Below are 13,497 nucleotides of genomic sequence, written 5' to 3' on the forward strand. Positions count from 1 at the left end.
CTCTCTCTCTCTCTCTCTCTCTCTCTCTCTCTCTCTCTCCCTCTCCACCCCTCCATGAATAAACTCCTAAGCGGGTTTGTTGTGTGTTCCATGTTTCCTTCTCACTTGCTCCAGGCAATTTCAATAACTACTCTATCTCAAGTACACACCTTAGAAAAAGTACTATGGCCTCAGCCAAAAAAAAAAAAAAAAGGTTTAGTGGAGATGAAACACATCTGGTTAGGTTACTTAATATTAGCTCTGACCAGCAAACCCCCAGCAGTAGCAAGGAGGCAGAGGCCTTAGTGGGGGCCAAGTAGAAAACCTGCGTCCCTTCCCCAGCTGCTAATGTGCCCTCGGTATAAACAACATGAACAGATTTGAGTAAGACCCAGAGTCTCATGACATTTTACCAGAAATGTCCAGGACATAGTTAAAAAAAAAAAATTTTACCCAACATACAAAGAAGTCTGAGTAAGAAAAAGATACTTAGATGCCAATATTTAGAGTTCTCTGACAAGATTTTATGGGATTTTTCTTTTGTTTTATGCTGTTGTTTTGTTTTTTAAGACGGGATTTCTTTGTGTACCCCTGGCTATCCTGGAACGCTCTCTGTAGACCAGGCTGGCCTCAAACTCAGAGATCCACCTGCCTCTGCCTCCCTACTGCTGGGATTAAAGGCGTGCACCACCACTGCCCACTTTTTTTTTCTTTTTTTCTTTTTCTTTTCTTTGTGGTTCTCTGACAAGATTTTGAAGGATAAAAATACTTCACAAGGGAACTGGAGAGATTCTAAAGTCAGTTCCCAATACCACACACTAAGCAATTCACAACTGTGACTCCAGGGGATCTGACCCCTCTTTTGGCCTCCTCAGGTACTCACACTTGTACAGTGCTTACAAACACACGTGTGGCATGCATACATACACAATTAAAAATGAATCTTTTTTTTAAAGTGCCTTAAAGAGTCCTTGTGGGAACATGAAAAACAAAAAGTTCCAGGGGAAAAGTCCTATCTGTTTGGTGGAGTGGGGGCAGGGTCATGTGTAGCCCAGGCTAGCCTCACACTCAAAATGATGTTCTTGAATTCCTGCTCCTCCTGCCTCCACTTCCAGGGCAGTAGACTTACGAACATGGAGCGCCACACCACTACTTCTGCAGAAGCCACGTTTCACTCAGTGGATGAGCTTAAAAGAGTGAGGGCTTTTCTGGCTGGTTTTGACTGTCAGCTGACACAAGCTAGAGTCATCAGAGAGGAAGGAGCCTCGTTTAGGAACTGTCTCCATGAGATTCAGCTGTAAAGCATTTCCTTAATTAGTGATCAGTGAGAGGGGCCCAGTCCATGGTGGGTGGTATCATCCCTGGGCAGATGGTCCTGGGTTCTATAAGAATTTACGCTGAGCAGACCATGGGGAAGCAAGCCAGCCAATAAGCAGCGCTCCTCCATGACCTCTGCATCAGCTCCTGTCTCCTGGTTCCTGCCCTGACTTCCTTTGGTGATGACCAGCACTAGGGAAGTGTAAGCTGAATAAACCCTTCCTTCCCCAACCTGCTTTCTGGTTGTGGTTTTTCACTGAAGCAATAGAAACCTTAACTTAGACAAATTGGTACCAGGAGTGGGGTGTTGCTGTGTCACACCTGACCATGTTTTTGGGAGGATTGTGGAAGAACTTTGGGACTTTGGGCTAGAAGAACCATGAGGTGTTAAGAGCTCTGTGGGACGTTCTGTGGGAACTTGGAAGGCAAGAATGTTGAGAGCAGTGCAGAGGATGGAGGCCTGGCTTGTGAAGTTTCAGAGGGAACTTTAAAGACTCTGCCAGGGTCATTTGTTATTTTAAATTAAGATTCTGTGGTTCTGGTTAGCTGGGGCTGAAGAGTCAGCTGTGATTAACAAGATACCTGAATTACTAAATCAAAACTTTGTCTTGCTGGGATATTTGGTGCTGGGCTAAGACATTATATTAAGTGATTAAGAAGTGATTAAGAAGAGACCAGCATGAGCTAGTGGGAGCTCATTGACTCTGGACTGACAGCTGGGAAACCTGCATAGGACTGAACTAGGCCCTCTGAATGTGGGTAACAGTTGTATGGCTTGGGCAGTTTGTGGGGCCACTGGCAGTGGGACCAGAATTTATCCCTAGTGCATGAACTGGCTTTTTGGAGCCCATTCCCTATGGAGGGATACCTTGCTCAGCCTAGATACATGGGGGAGGGGGGAGGCCTTGGTCTGGCCTGAACTTGATGTGCCAGACTTTGTTAACTCCCCATGGGAGGCCTTCCCCTCTCTGAGGAGTAGATGGGGGGGGGGCAGGAAGAGGGAGGGAAGGGAAACTGGGATTGGTATGTAAAATGGAAAAAGTTTTTAAATTTTAAAAAGATAGATTTAAAAAAAACTTTAAAAATAAAAAATAAAAGCAAAAGTAAAAAAGAAGAGACCAGCAGCCTTTAATCCCAGCACTCAGGGGACAGAGGCAGGTGGATATCTGTGAGTTCTATGCCAGCCTGGTCTACAAAACAAGTTCCAGAACAGCCTGTTACACAGAGAAACCCTGTAAGAAGAAGGAGGAGGAGGAGGAGGAGGAAGAGGAGGAGGAGGAGGGGGGGGGGGGGGGGAAGGGGGCAGTGATGGTCAGAGGCAAGTTCCAGATACCCACATATCTGACCAGTTCTCAGCCATGGAGTCCTGACCACCCGAGACTGAACCCCTGTCTCTGGAGCAGAGAATAGACTCTGGAACGGAGAAAAGCCTGCATGAAGAAAAGTTACAAGCCTAGGGAAAAAATTTTATTAACTTTTTAAAAAAACACAAGGAAATATTAAAAAGTTTGTACAGAAGAAAAAAACAAGAATTAGTCAAGGACGGAACAGAATGTCAGGACCCAAGGCTCACAGGAGAACTCTCTGGTGACTCAGAAGCCCCAGGAGGATGCATCCCTTGGTCAGAATCGAAAGATCCTGTCGGAGTGAGGATTGCCAACCCCACCCAGCCCACCCAACCCCCAGTTCGTGAACTTTTCTTTAAAAGATGGTAAAGAAATGAGTGGCTCAGGCAGCGTTTGACTTGGGATCTCCTCTAAGTACCAAGAAACAAAGTCAGGTCTATGTGGAGTTAAGGAAAGAAGGAGAAGTCCGAAAGAATCCCAGTAGCTCAGAGTTTTAAGCCACTGTTGTGGTTTGAAATGGACCCCACAAGCCCATAGGACACTATTAGGAGATGTGGCCTTGTTGGAGGAAGTGGTCACAGGGGACAGCTTTGAGGTCTCAGATGCTCAAGCCACGCCCAGTGTGGCAGTCACTTCCTGCTGCCTGTGCTTCCAGATGTAGGACTCTCAGCTCCTTCTCCGACACCGTGTTTGCCTGCATGCTGCCGTGCTGATAATGGCCAGAACCTCTAAACTGTAAGCCAGCCCCAATTAAAGGTTTTCCTTTATAAGAGCTGTCGTAGAACCCTGCGACAGCCACAGACCTCAGTCAGTTTTCCATCACTGTGACAAACAACTTAAAAGGCAGCGGGGTTTATTTGGACCCAAGGTCACTGAAGTTCCTCTCGGTGGCCATGACCCCTCTGTTATGGACCCTCAGTGACTGAACTCAGCAGGGGAAAGCTGCTCCCTTCAGGGTAGCCGGGAATTATGAGACACATCTCAGAGCCTAGCTCCCTTCTAGAGGCTCCACAGCCTCCCAGCAGCACCATGAGCTGTAAATGTGCCTTGAAGGGAAAGTCAGGCTCCAGGCTGTAGCAGTGAGAAGGCATCCTTTATATTGGGGGGGGGGGGGGGGGGGGGGGGGGGGGGGGGGGGGGGTGTGGGGGGGGGGGGGGGGGGGGGGGGGGGGGGGGGGGGGGGGGGGGGGGGGGGGATGTAGGTGTGTGTTGTGGTATGGTATTGTGTGTGGGGAAGAGAAGGGTTACATGCGTGTGTGCATGCGTGTGTGTGTATGAGAGAGAGAGAGAGAGAGAGAGAGAGAGAGAGAGAGAGAGAGAGAGAGAGAGAGAGCATGTGTGAAGATCATTGAAGAACCTGCTGGACTTGGTTCTTTCCTTCCATCATAGTAGGATTGAACTCAGGTTTCCAGGTTTGGCCACTGAGCCATCTTGCAAGCCCTGTCTTCCCCAGTTTTTGATAGCAAAAGACACACTGCTTTCAAAAGCAATTGCTGAGCCCTCTTCCTATTCTCCAACTCAAATGTGACCACTCATCATCTATCAAGGGCCAGCCAATGCTTGTGAGGACATCCTTACATATGAACTAGGGTAAGAATGGAGAACTCTTCACATCTGATCAAACAGACCTGGGCAGACAACCAGAGGTCACACATTTTCCGCTAGGCACAGAGGCTTGAACCATGAGTTCAAGGCCAGCCTGGTCTACAAAGTGGGTTCTAGGACACTCAGGGCTATCTAGTGAGGCCCTGTCTCAAAATAAAACAAAACAAAAAAACCCTTTAGCTGGGCAGCGGTGGCTCACATCTTTAATCCCAGCATTTGGGAGGCAGAGGCAGGTGAGAGTTTGAGGCTAGCCTGGTCTACAAAACTAGTTCTAGGACAGGCAAGGCTACACAGAGAAACACTGTCTTGGAAAAAAATAAATAAATAAAAAAAAATAAAAAAGGAAACAAACAAACAAAATTCTAACCCTTACTGTAAAAACAGCAAAGGTGTAATTTTCAGCGTGTAATGTACAACATGCTGTAGACTAGTTCCTGAGGGTGGAGCCCATGTTGTGGGGTTAGTGCCCTGAGATCTGCCCAGAGAGCTTGTTTCTGGGGACCCACTGAGATGCTCTTTGTCTGTAATCTAGTGTGAAGACTGAGCACTCAGCATGTGGCCTTCGAGCCTCCAGAGCTGTGAGGAATGCGTTGTCTGGGCTACCCAGCCTATGGCAACGTTTGTGTGACCAGCTAGGACTTCAGAGTTTAATATAAATCTCTACAACTCACTGAGACCGTGGGAGCCTTTACTTTACTATGCCCACAGTCTCCACAGTCACTTAGAGAGGTGTTTCCAAGTTTATAGAGAATGAAGAAAAATTAGGAGGTTAACCTAAACCTTTTTAGTGAGAAAAACACGGCTGAGCTACAGGCCTTCGTTTGAGAGAGCATTACACTGCCACTTCCAGATGATATTGTGGAGGGCTGGGCAGATGGCTCAGTGAGAAAAGACTTGGCAGCGAGCTTGATGACCTGAGTTCAATCTGCAGGACCCATTTGGTGGAGGAGAAAATTGACTCTGCAGTTGTCCTCTGACCTCTACATGCATGCCATGGCGTGCACACACACACACATGCACACACACACACGTGAAAAAATAATAAAATTTCAGGAAATCTTTTTATAAAAGAAAATGCTAATAACTATCACATTTTAAAAATTATATATATATATAACCTGGAATTTGAAAGAAATTTAGGAGAAACTGAAAAGTTTCAGGAGGACTCGTTCGTCTCATTGAAGGTTTATAATACTCTCTATAAAGACTTGAATACTTTTTTTTGTACATTTGTGGTATGTGTGGGTGTTTAAATACGCATGAGCTCACAAGTGTGTCAGGCTAGCATGTTTATGGAGGGCTTGAGTTTACATGGGGTGTCTTCCTCAATCATTCACTTTATTTATTGGGGAGGCATCTCTTGCTGAACCCAACCCCCACTGATTGTCTGGTCTAGTTAGTCAGCTTGTCTAAGGGGAGTTCCCTGTCTCTGCCTCCCAAGTGTTAGGATTAAAGACCTGTACTACCACACTAGGCTGAGTTTACATTTTTAAAGGTAAATATCTAAACACCATGGCACAATTGCAACCCTAAAACTTCAAACGCCCCATAAGTCCCTAAAGTCTAAATGTAGGCACAGCCACTGGTCTGCTTGTTTTAGAGAAGAGACTGGAGAGATGACTCAGCACTTGCTACCCTTCCAGAAGACCAGAGTTTGGTTCCCAACACCACACTGGTGGCTCAGAACCACCTGTAACACCGGCTCCTCTTCTGCACACACACAAATGCATGTAAAACTATTTTAAGTTTCTAAAGGGTGAGATTTTTTTATTGGGCTCTCACATTAAAGGTAGTATACTTCTTAAATGAATGTCTATGACTTTTATACACAGGAAAGTGATGAGTGGGGTGGGTGTCCCATGACAACAAGGGAGAAAACTTCAAAGCTAGGCTGGTGGAATTCACCTGAGTCCCAACTATTTAGAAAACCAAGGCAGGAGATCCAGTTGAGATCAGCCAGTGAGACATAGTAAGACCTGATCTCCAAAATCCAAACCACAAAAAAAAAAAAAAGCGGCCACCTCACCTCAAATGCATAGGCTTTCCCGATGCCATCTCCTGCTCCGGTGATCACTGCAAGAAACAGCGACAGACTTGAGGCAACAGAACGGTGCCTCTCTCTCTCTCTCTCTCTCTCTCTCTCTCTCTCTCTCTCTCTCTCTCTCTCTCTCTCTCTCTCTCTCCCTCTCTNTCTCTCTCTCTCTCTCTCTCTCTCTCTCTCTCTCTCTCTCTCTCTCTCTCTCTCTTTCTCTCTCTCTCTCTCTCCCTCTCCCTCTCTCTCTCTGCTACAGTCTCCTGTACAACTCAGTCTAGAACTCTCAATACCACAAAGCCATGTTTTCTCACTCCAGCTTTGGTCCCCCCCCCCCACAGAACTCCTGATGTGAAGGGTTTTTCTGTCTGTTTGGGATGTGAGGGGTTGTGTGTGTCATTTTCAGAGGGATCCGTGTATCTAGAAAACACACTCTGAAATGCAGCAAAGCCTAAATCAATAAGTATTTTATCCAGGTTTCTTAATGTGTGGGGTAGCACAAGCCTTAGCACCTCCAGGGCAAGCAAGTGAACCGTTATTACTTCACCCTGCCCAGTGGTTACCCTAAGAACACCTCAGTGTTCTGTCTGAGAAGTGAATTCTGGACCCTCCCTTCCTTCACCCCACAGGACAGCAGCCCTCAATGCCTGTGGAAGATAGGGAACCTAGCAAAAAGGACACAGGAATGAGGGGTGCAGAAACCCAACGACTTTACACAGCTAATCCTCAATACCACTATCTGCTAGGACCCAACAATCTCAAATGCCTTTACATCCTTCCTTCCTAAAATTGGAGACAGAATGCCACAATTCACTACACATACACCTGCGACTGACCTTGGCACCAGCAATTGAAGGACACACTTTAAAAAATGCCAACAAAAAAAATCTATTAAGTTTATTGAGCATGGGTCTCATGATATTCTCTCTGTGTGTTTTCCAGCCTTATAACTGGGATATTTTTGGCCCCTCCTTGAAATATTTTCCCCCGCTGGCTGGCCTGTGCCTGAAGACATTACATATTTGTTCATGATAACATTATGCATTCTTGACTCCCAAACAAGCTAAGATTATATTTTTCACTTTGAAGCACTTTGGCTCCATTTTAACTGCTTTTGGGGGAGGGTTCTTAGAGGGTCTACGTGGGCAGTGCTTATTGAGATGTCTGGTAGCTCCAGGCACATGGGCATTTGATTGTACATGGCAGGATATTCGGATCTAGAGCACACAAGCCCAGGCAGCTTAGTAAGGTTACTAGAGGCAGAAAACACATGTGCACACCATATATGAAGCATCAATTAGAAACTCATGGGTTCATCCTAAACAATTTCCCATATAGTCATTTAACAAACACCTATGACAAAGTTTGCAAAGTTGACAAGTTTAGTGGAGAAGGGCATGGGATGTATAAAAAATAAATTAACATTTGCACTTGAAATATTTTGAAATACCCTTTAGCAAATGGATGCACACCAGTCCAGGGTTTAGAAATCTGTAGATGAAGAGACAGGTATTTCTGCCTTATTTATTATTTGTATTACCAGAAAAACTCCAATAAGAAGAAAATCTAGCAAAGTAGCAGACACATGGGTGAGAACTGAGAGGCAGTCTCCCTCCACCATCTCCTGACCCATGCCTTGATGTTCAGATAGTTCTAATTCCACTCCAGCTGTCTAGCCATGCCATTGCATTTATGTGAAGTCTCAGAAGCATTCTGAGACACAAGAATAAGAAACAGGAGCAATCAAATCAGTATGACTTAGGGGTCTTCTTACCTGCCCATTGTCCCATTGATCGCAGGAAAGACCCTGGTAAAACCTTCCAGAAGCTCAGCAAGAGGTACCGGGAAAGCCTCACACACTTCAGCAGGCAGAGCAGGCACGCAAGCAGCCCCACAAAAACGAAGAATTGCTCCATGGTCTCTCCGTGGCTGTCTTGCTGGAGATGCTGCTGGGACCTGGCCCTTGCCCCCTGTGTGCCTCCCAGGACAGGCGGCCTGGGGACTTGCCAGATCTCCTTCCGGGAGGTACTGGGTGTATTCCTCAAGATTAGAGTAACTTCTCTATGTAACCTTGTGATTCACAAGCTTTTGAATCAAGTATTCTTCATAATATCTTTACAGAATGCTTGGGCTTTTGTGACAGTGGAGTTTCTGAGTGAAAGAGACAGTAGACTTGCAGAAAAGCAAAGCCCAGAGAAAGGTAACGGCAGGGGTACTAGGGTCTGAAGTCTCCAAAGAGCCTCGTTTTTATGAGTTGGTCTCCAAGGGTCTCTGTATTAAAAGCCTGATCCCCATGGTGTTAGTGATGTGGGAGGTGATAGAACTTTTAAGAAATGGGGCCCATACTTTGGAGATAAATATGGAAGTTTCTCAGGAAATTGGGAATCGGTCTACCTCAAGACCCAGCTATACCACTCTTGGTCATACACCCAAAGAATTCTCAATCATATCACGAGGACACTTGCTCAACTATGTTCATAGAGGTTTTGTTCATAATAGCCAGAACCTGAAAACAACACAGATGTCCCTCAACTGATGAATGGATAAAGAAAATATGGTACATTTACACGATGGAGTATTCCTCAGCTGTTAAAAACAATGACATCAAGAAAACTGAAGGCAAATGAGTGGAACTAGGGAAAAAATCATTCTGGATGAGGTAACCCAGACCCAGAAAGACAAACATGGTGTGTACTCACTTATAAGCTGATATTAACTGTAAAGTGAAGAAAGGCCATGTTACAATCCATAGACCCAGAGAGGCTGGGTAACAAGGGGGGTTCAAGTGGGGGAGACACATGGTTCTCCCTGGGAAGGGGAAGTAGAGAGATCTCATGGGCGTACTGGGGGCAGGTGGGATAGGAACATGAGGGGTTGGGTTGGAAGGAGGAGGGAGAGTACTGAAAGAGATGACTGGAAAGGCAATCTTACAGTGGAACCATACAACCTTTAACCCACAGTCTGTCCTGCCTATAGGATGTGTAGGGGAGAAGGGACCAGGATAAGGGTGGCTCAGAGATTGTGGGAAATGGCTGGTCCAGCCTGAGACCACAAAAGTGAGCCCACCCTGCCGTGGCCTGGAATGCTAGGATCTAGAGACTGAATGGCCCAGAGACCTAAAATAGAGCCAAACACAACTGGAGGGAAAAAATGCCAACGTAATGGCGCCTAACAATATTCTGCTCTAGTCATAGATTGGTGACTACCCCAATTGTCATCAGAAGCTCAAGGTTGTCACTGGCTACATTGTGAATTCAAGACAAGTCTGGGCTACTTAAAACTGTCTGGAAAGAAAAAGATAAAAGAAAATGAAAGGAAGGAATAAAAGAAGGGAAGAAGGAAGGAAGGAGGGAGAGAAAGAAAGAGGAAGAAAGGAAGGAAGCTACGAGAACACAGCTCAGGATCTTACTGAGGGCACCAAATTAGTGAGCAGACCAGACATCTTCCTTGTCACAGGTTCAGGAGAAACCAGTCCATTTTCCCCATTTGGTATAAAAGTCACTGCTGGCTTTTCACAGACAGGTGTTATCATGGGGAGATTTGATCCTACTGTTGCTAATTACTTCAGAGTTTTCAATCATGAAGGATGCTGAATTTTGTCAAAACCTTTTTTATATCCATTGAGGTGGTTATGTAACTTGTCTTTATTCCGCTTTTAGGCTGTATTACATTAACTCATTTGCTATTCCAGCATCCCTGTAGTGAAACCACCTTACTCCTGGGGTTTTAGCTTTTTCTTCTGTTATTTAACTTGAGTTGCTGGTGTTTTACTGAGGATTTTTGCATCTGTGTTCATCAAGGAAATGTCTATAGCTCTCTCTGTGTGTGATATCATCACCCAGTTCTGCCATCAGAGTGGCTGCAGCTTCCTTCCTTCCCTTCTAGTTTTGTGGGATAGTATGAGAAGGTCTTAGCTCTTCATTGGAGATCTGGTATAGTTCAGCCATTAATCTGCCAGGTACTTAGATTGTCTTTATTGGAAGAGTGTTGCTCCTCCAGTTTCAAGGCTCACCATCATTTTGGGGTCGCTTATATTCTCTTGATTCACATGTGTCAAAAAAAATATCCATTTTTCCTAGGTTTTACAATTTATCAGGATATATTTTTTAAATAATCCTCTGGATTCAGTGGTATCTATTAATATTTTCTTTTATGTCTAATTTAAAAATTTGAGGTCTTCTCTCTTTCTTTTGTTTAATTTGTCTAAGAGTTTTCCAATTTTATTTTTTCAAAGAATTGTTTCTCTGATATTCTGTATTGTTCTTTTAACCTCTGGAACAGCTGGAATTATAGGCATACACACCAACATGGCTCCTGCTTTTCACTGTGCCTTATGGTATTAAATGGCCCCTCCATCTCTAGTCTCCAGGTGACTTTCCTATTTCTTTTTTATTTATCTTTTTTTAAAAAACTTTTTTGATTCTTTGTGGATTTCATATCATGCATTTCGATTCTACTTTATCTCCCCACCCTCTGCCCTTACAACCTCTTGATCAAAATCAGACTTGGAAGAAAAATCAAAACCCAAACCAAACAAAAGATGAATCTTGTCATGGGCTCTCATTGGAGCTTCTCTTGGTATCCTGCTGTGGACCCGTGTCAGGGAGATCCTGCTGTTTTGTATCTGTAGGCTTTTCCCCTCACAGGCTCCATTGCTCCACATGCTTCACGGTTCATAGATTTAGAGGATGATGGGGTAGACCAACTCATAGCCCTGGTTCTGGGCCCTGGTTGTAGCTGAGTTGGTCAGCCCACCAGCTTTTCCTCATCATCACTACCTGGGTGAGCTCTCCAGCCTTGGCTAGCTCACCCAACGCAGCCTGCAGCAAGAAGCAAGGCTAGTTTTCCTGCCCTTGGCCCGTAGATCCGGGTCCCCCACTCACATCATCAGGGCCAGCCACCTCATCCCAACTACAGGGTCAGCTCTAAGGTGTTGCCCAGGGGAGGCCCATGCCTATAGTGAGGGGTGGGGCCAACTCTGCTGCTGCAGGATCCAGTGAAGACAAATTAAAATCAGTCAAGGGGAGAAAGGCATAAAACAAACTCAGAGAAACATCAAATGAAATTGCCCATTGTCTCCCCAGTGTGGAGTCTGTCTCTGTGCTCAGTACCTTTGGTTTGATCGACTGTCTGTGGGCTGACCTCAGTCCCCATCAGGCGTAGTTTGAAATAGTGAGCCAGAGTTACACGTCAGTAAGGCATCCTGATCAAGTAGGACCCTGCTCACCCTCCATCCACCATTGTCTGGGCTCTAGTCTGCCCTGAAAGGTGGTCTAACTGTCACAGGCTACCACTCTGCCCAGCGCTCAGAACAACGTCTCAGAGAGCTTTCCCGCGTACGTTTGAAATCTTCCTGGAAAACAAGCTCCAGCCCTTTCCTTCCCCAACATGTGATTCCTGGGGGGGACTTCAATTCCACAGAGACCATTGTTTTAATAACCTGATGGCCAAAAGAAAGGGCCCAAGCGTCTCTGGGGACAGTATGGTATCTGTGCCCACACAGAGGTCAGAAGACCACTTTTAGGAGTCAGTTTGCTTCTTCTGTGGGTTCTGGGGATCAGAAAATAACTCGCAGAAGTGGCCACAGATCACTTCAATAGAGGCCACTGAGGTTCATCCGCACAGGTGTCTAGCTGGTACCACCTCATGCACCCAACACCCCACCTAACCTTAATTCAGAACCCTGATTGGCACTCTCATCTGCTACAGGCCTTCCTAAGAGTGAAAAGGGCTACGGGCCATCCTGATACAAATGCTGTTCTTAGGGTGCCCTCTGCTGGCCATATGTGGAAGACGAGGCAAAGTCTTAAAATCATTTCTGACCGAAATCCAAAAATAAAACTTCAAGATAAGGAAAACAGCGTCGAAAACAGAAAAGCTGTTTTCACTTATTTGCTGAGTGAGTGATTTCTGGTCTCTGGCTTCAGAAGGGATGCCAGAGGTTCCTCTAACAACAGTCTGGAAGCCCCTATGTCATAGTCTCGAAGCCTTAAAAAGTAAGCAGGGGCAGGCATGAGTGCAGTTCAGTCGGAAGAGCGCTTGGCTAACACTTGAAGTCTGGTTTTAATAGCACCACGGAAGCCAGCCTCGGTGTCCATAACCGTAACCCCAGCACCACAGAAGCCAGACTCAGTGTCCATAACAGTAATCCCAGCACCACAGAAGCCAGACTCAGTGTCCATAACCGTAACCCCAGCACCACAGAAGCCAGGCTCGGTGTACATAACCGTAATCTCAGCTTGAGTGATGGAAGCAGAAGGATCATAAATTCAACCATCCTTGATTACAGGAGACCTTGTCTCAAAACAAAAAACAAACAAAACAAAGAAATAAAAGAAACAACATTACTAAGAAATGGAAAGCTAGGCCTGGCAGTGCACTCATTTAATCTCAACAAGGGAGTCAAAAACAGCCAGATCTCTAACTTTGAGACCGTCCAGGTCCACATAAAGAAACTGAAGAAAAGACAAACAAAAACTGTCCCTTAAATAAAGTAAAATGCACACACAATCAAACAGGCAAAGGAAATGGTTCAAGCCTCGAAAATTGAGCTGGGCGGTGGTGGTGCACACCTTTAATCTCAGCACTCAGGAGGCAGAGGCAGGCAGATCTCTGTGAGTTCAAGGCTAGCCTGGTGTACAAGAGCTAGTTCCAGGACAGCTAGGACTGTTACACAGAGAAACCCTGTCTTGAAAACCCCTGCCCCCACAAAAAAAAAAAAAAAACTTGAAAATTTAAACAGAAGCAATAAAGAAAACATAAACCAAATTCTTGAAATGGAAAATCTGGGTAAGTGTGCGGCGAACTCCCTGACCAGCAGGAAGGAACAGCCACCAGATGAGGATTCTTCCCAAATCACGCTTTATTGGAGCCTCTTGGTTATAGGGAGAGCAGAAAGCAAGGGGCCCCGAGCTCTGAGCTGCAACTGCTTATATAGGGAGTCTGCCTAGCAACCTTTGATACTTTGATACCTTAACTGCTTTTCTGGAGACCCACTGGCCGGAAAGAAAGCAGGGGAACTTCCTTGTGGTCTTGCCAGCCACTCAAATTGGCTCCCAGCATAAGTGAACAAGAGCTACAGACACAAGCATTACCAATGGAATACAAGAGATGGAAGAGAGGATCTCAGGCACTGAAGATATGATCGAGGAATAAATTTGTTAGTCAAAGAAACTGCTAAATCCAAAAAATTTCTAACACAAAACATCCAGGAAATCTG

General features: G+C 45.5%; 1 protein-coding gene across 2 annotated transcripts in view; it reads right to left on the reverse strand.

The window, feature by feature from the left end:
• Hsd17b3 (hydroxysteroid 17-beta dehydrogenase 3) overlaps nucleotides 1-12,990 on the reverse strand; it is a 29,014-nt gene extending 16,024 nt beyond the window's left edge. Inside the window, exons 1-2 of one of the 2 annotated variants that reach the window (XM_050144504.1) lie at nucleotides 8,053-12,990; nucleotides 6,273-6,319 (exon numbers count right to left, since the gene is read on the reverse strand). In XM_050144504.1, the coding sequence (XP_050000461.1) occupies nucleotides 6,273-6,319; nucleotides 8,053-8,194 (189 nt within the window). In that variant the 5' untranslated portion in view covers nucleotides 8,195-12,990. The remainder of the gene's footprint in view (nucleotides 1-6,272; nucleotides 6,320-8,052) is intronic. The other variant, XM_050144505.1, reaches the window with a different exon arrangement.
• Nucleotides 12,991-13,497: the final 507 nt, after the last annotated feature.

The sequence above is a fragment of the Alexandromys fortis genome, unplaced genomic scaffold, assembly GCF_014885135.2.
Source record: "Alexandromys fortis isolate MF-2015 unplaced genomic scaffold, M_Fortis_MF-2015_v1.1 scaffold_1, whole genome shotgun sequence".
NCBI lineage: Eukaryota > Metazoa > Chordata > Mammalia > Rodentia > Cricetidae > Alexandromys > Alexandromys fortis.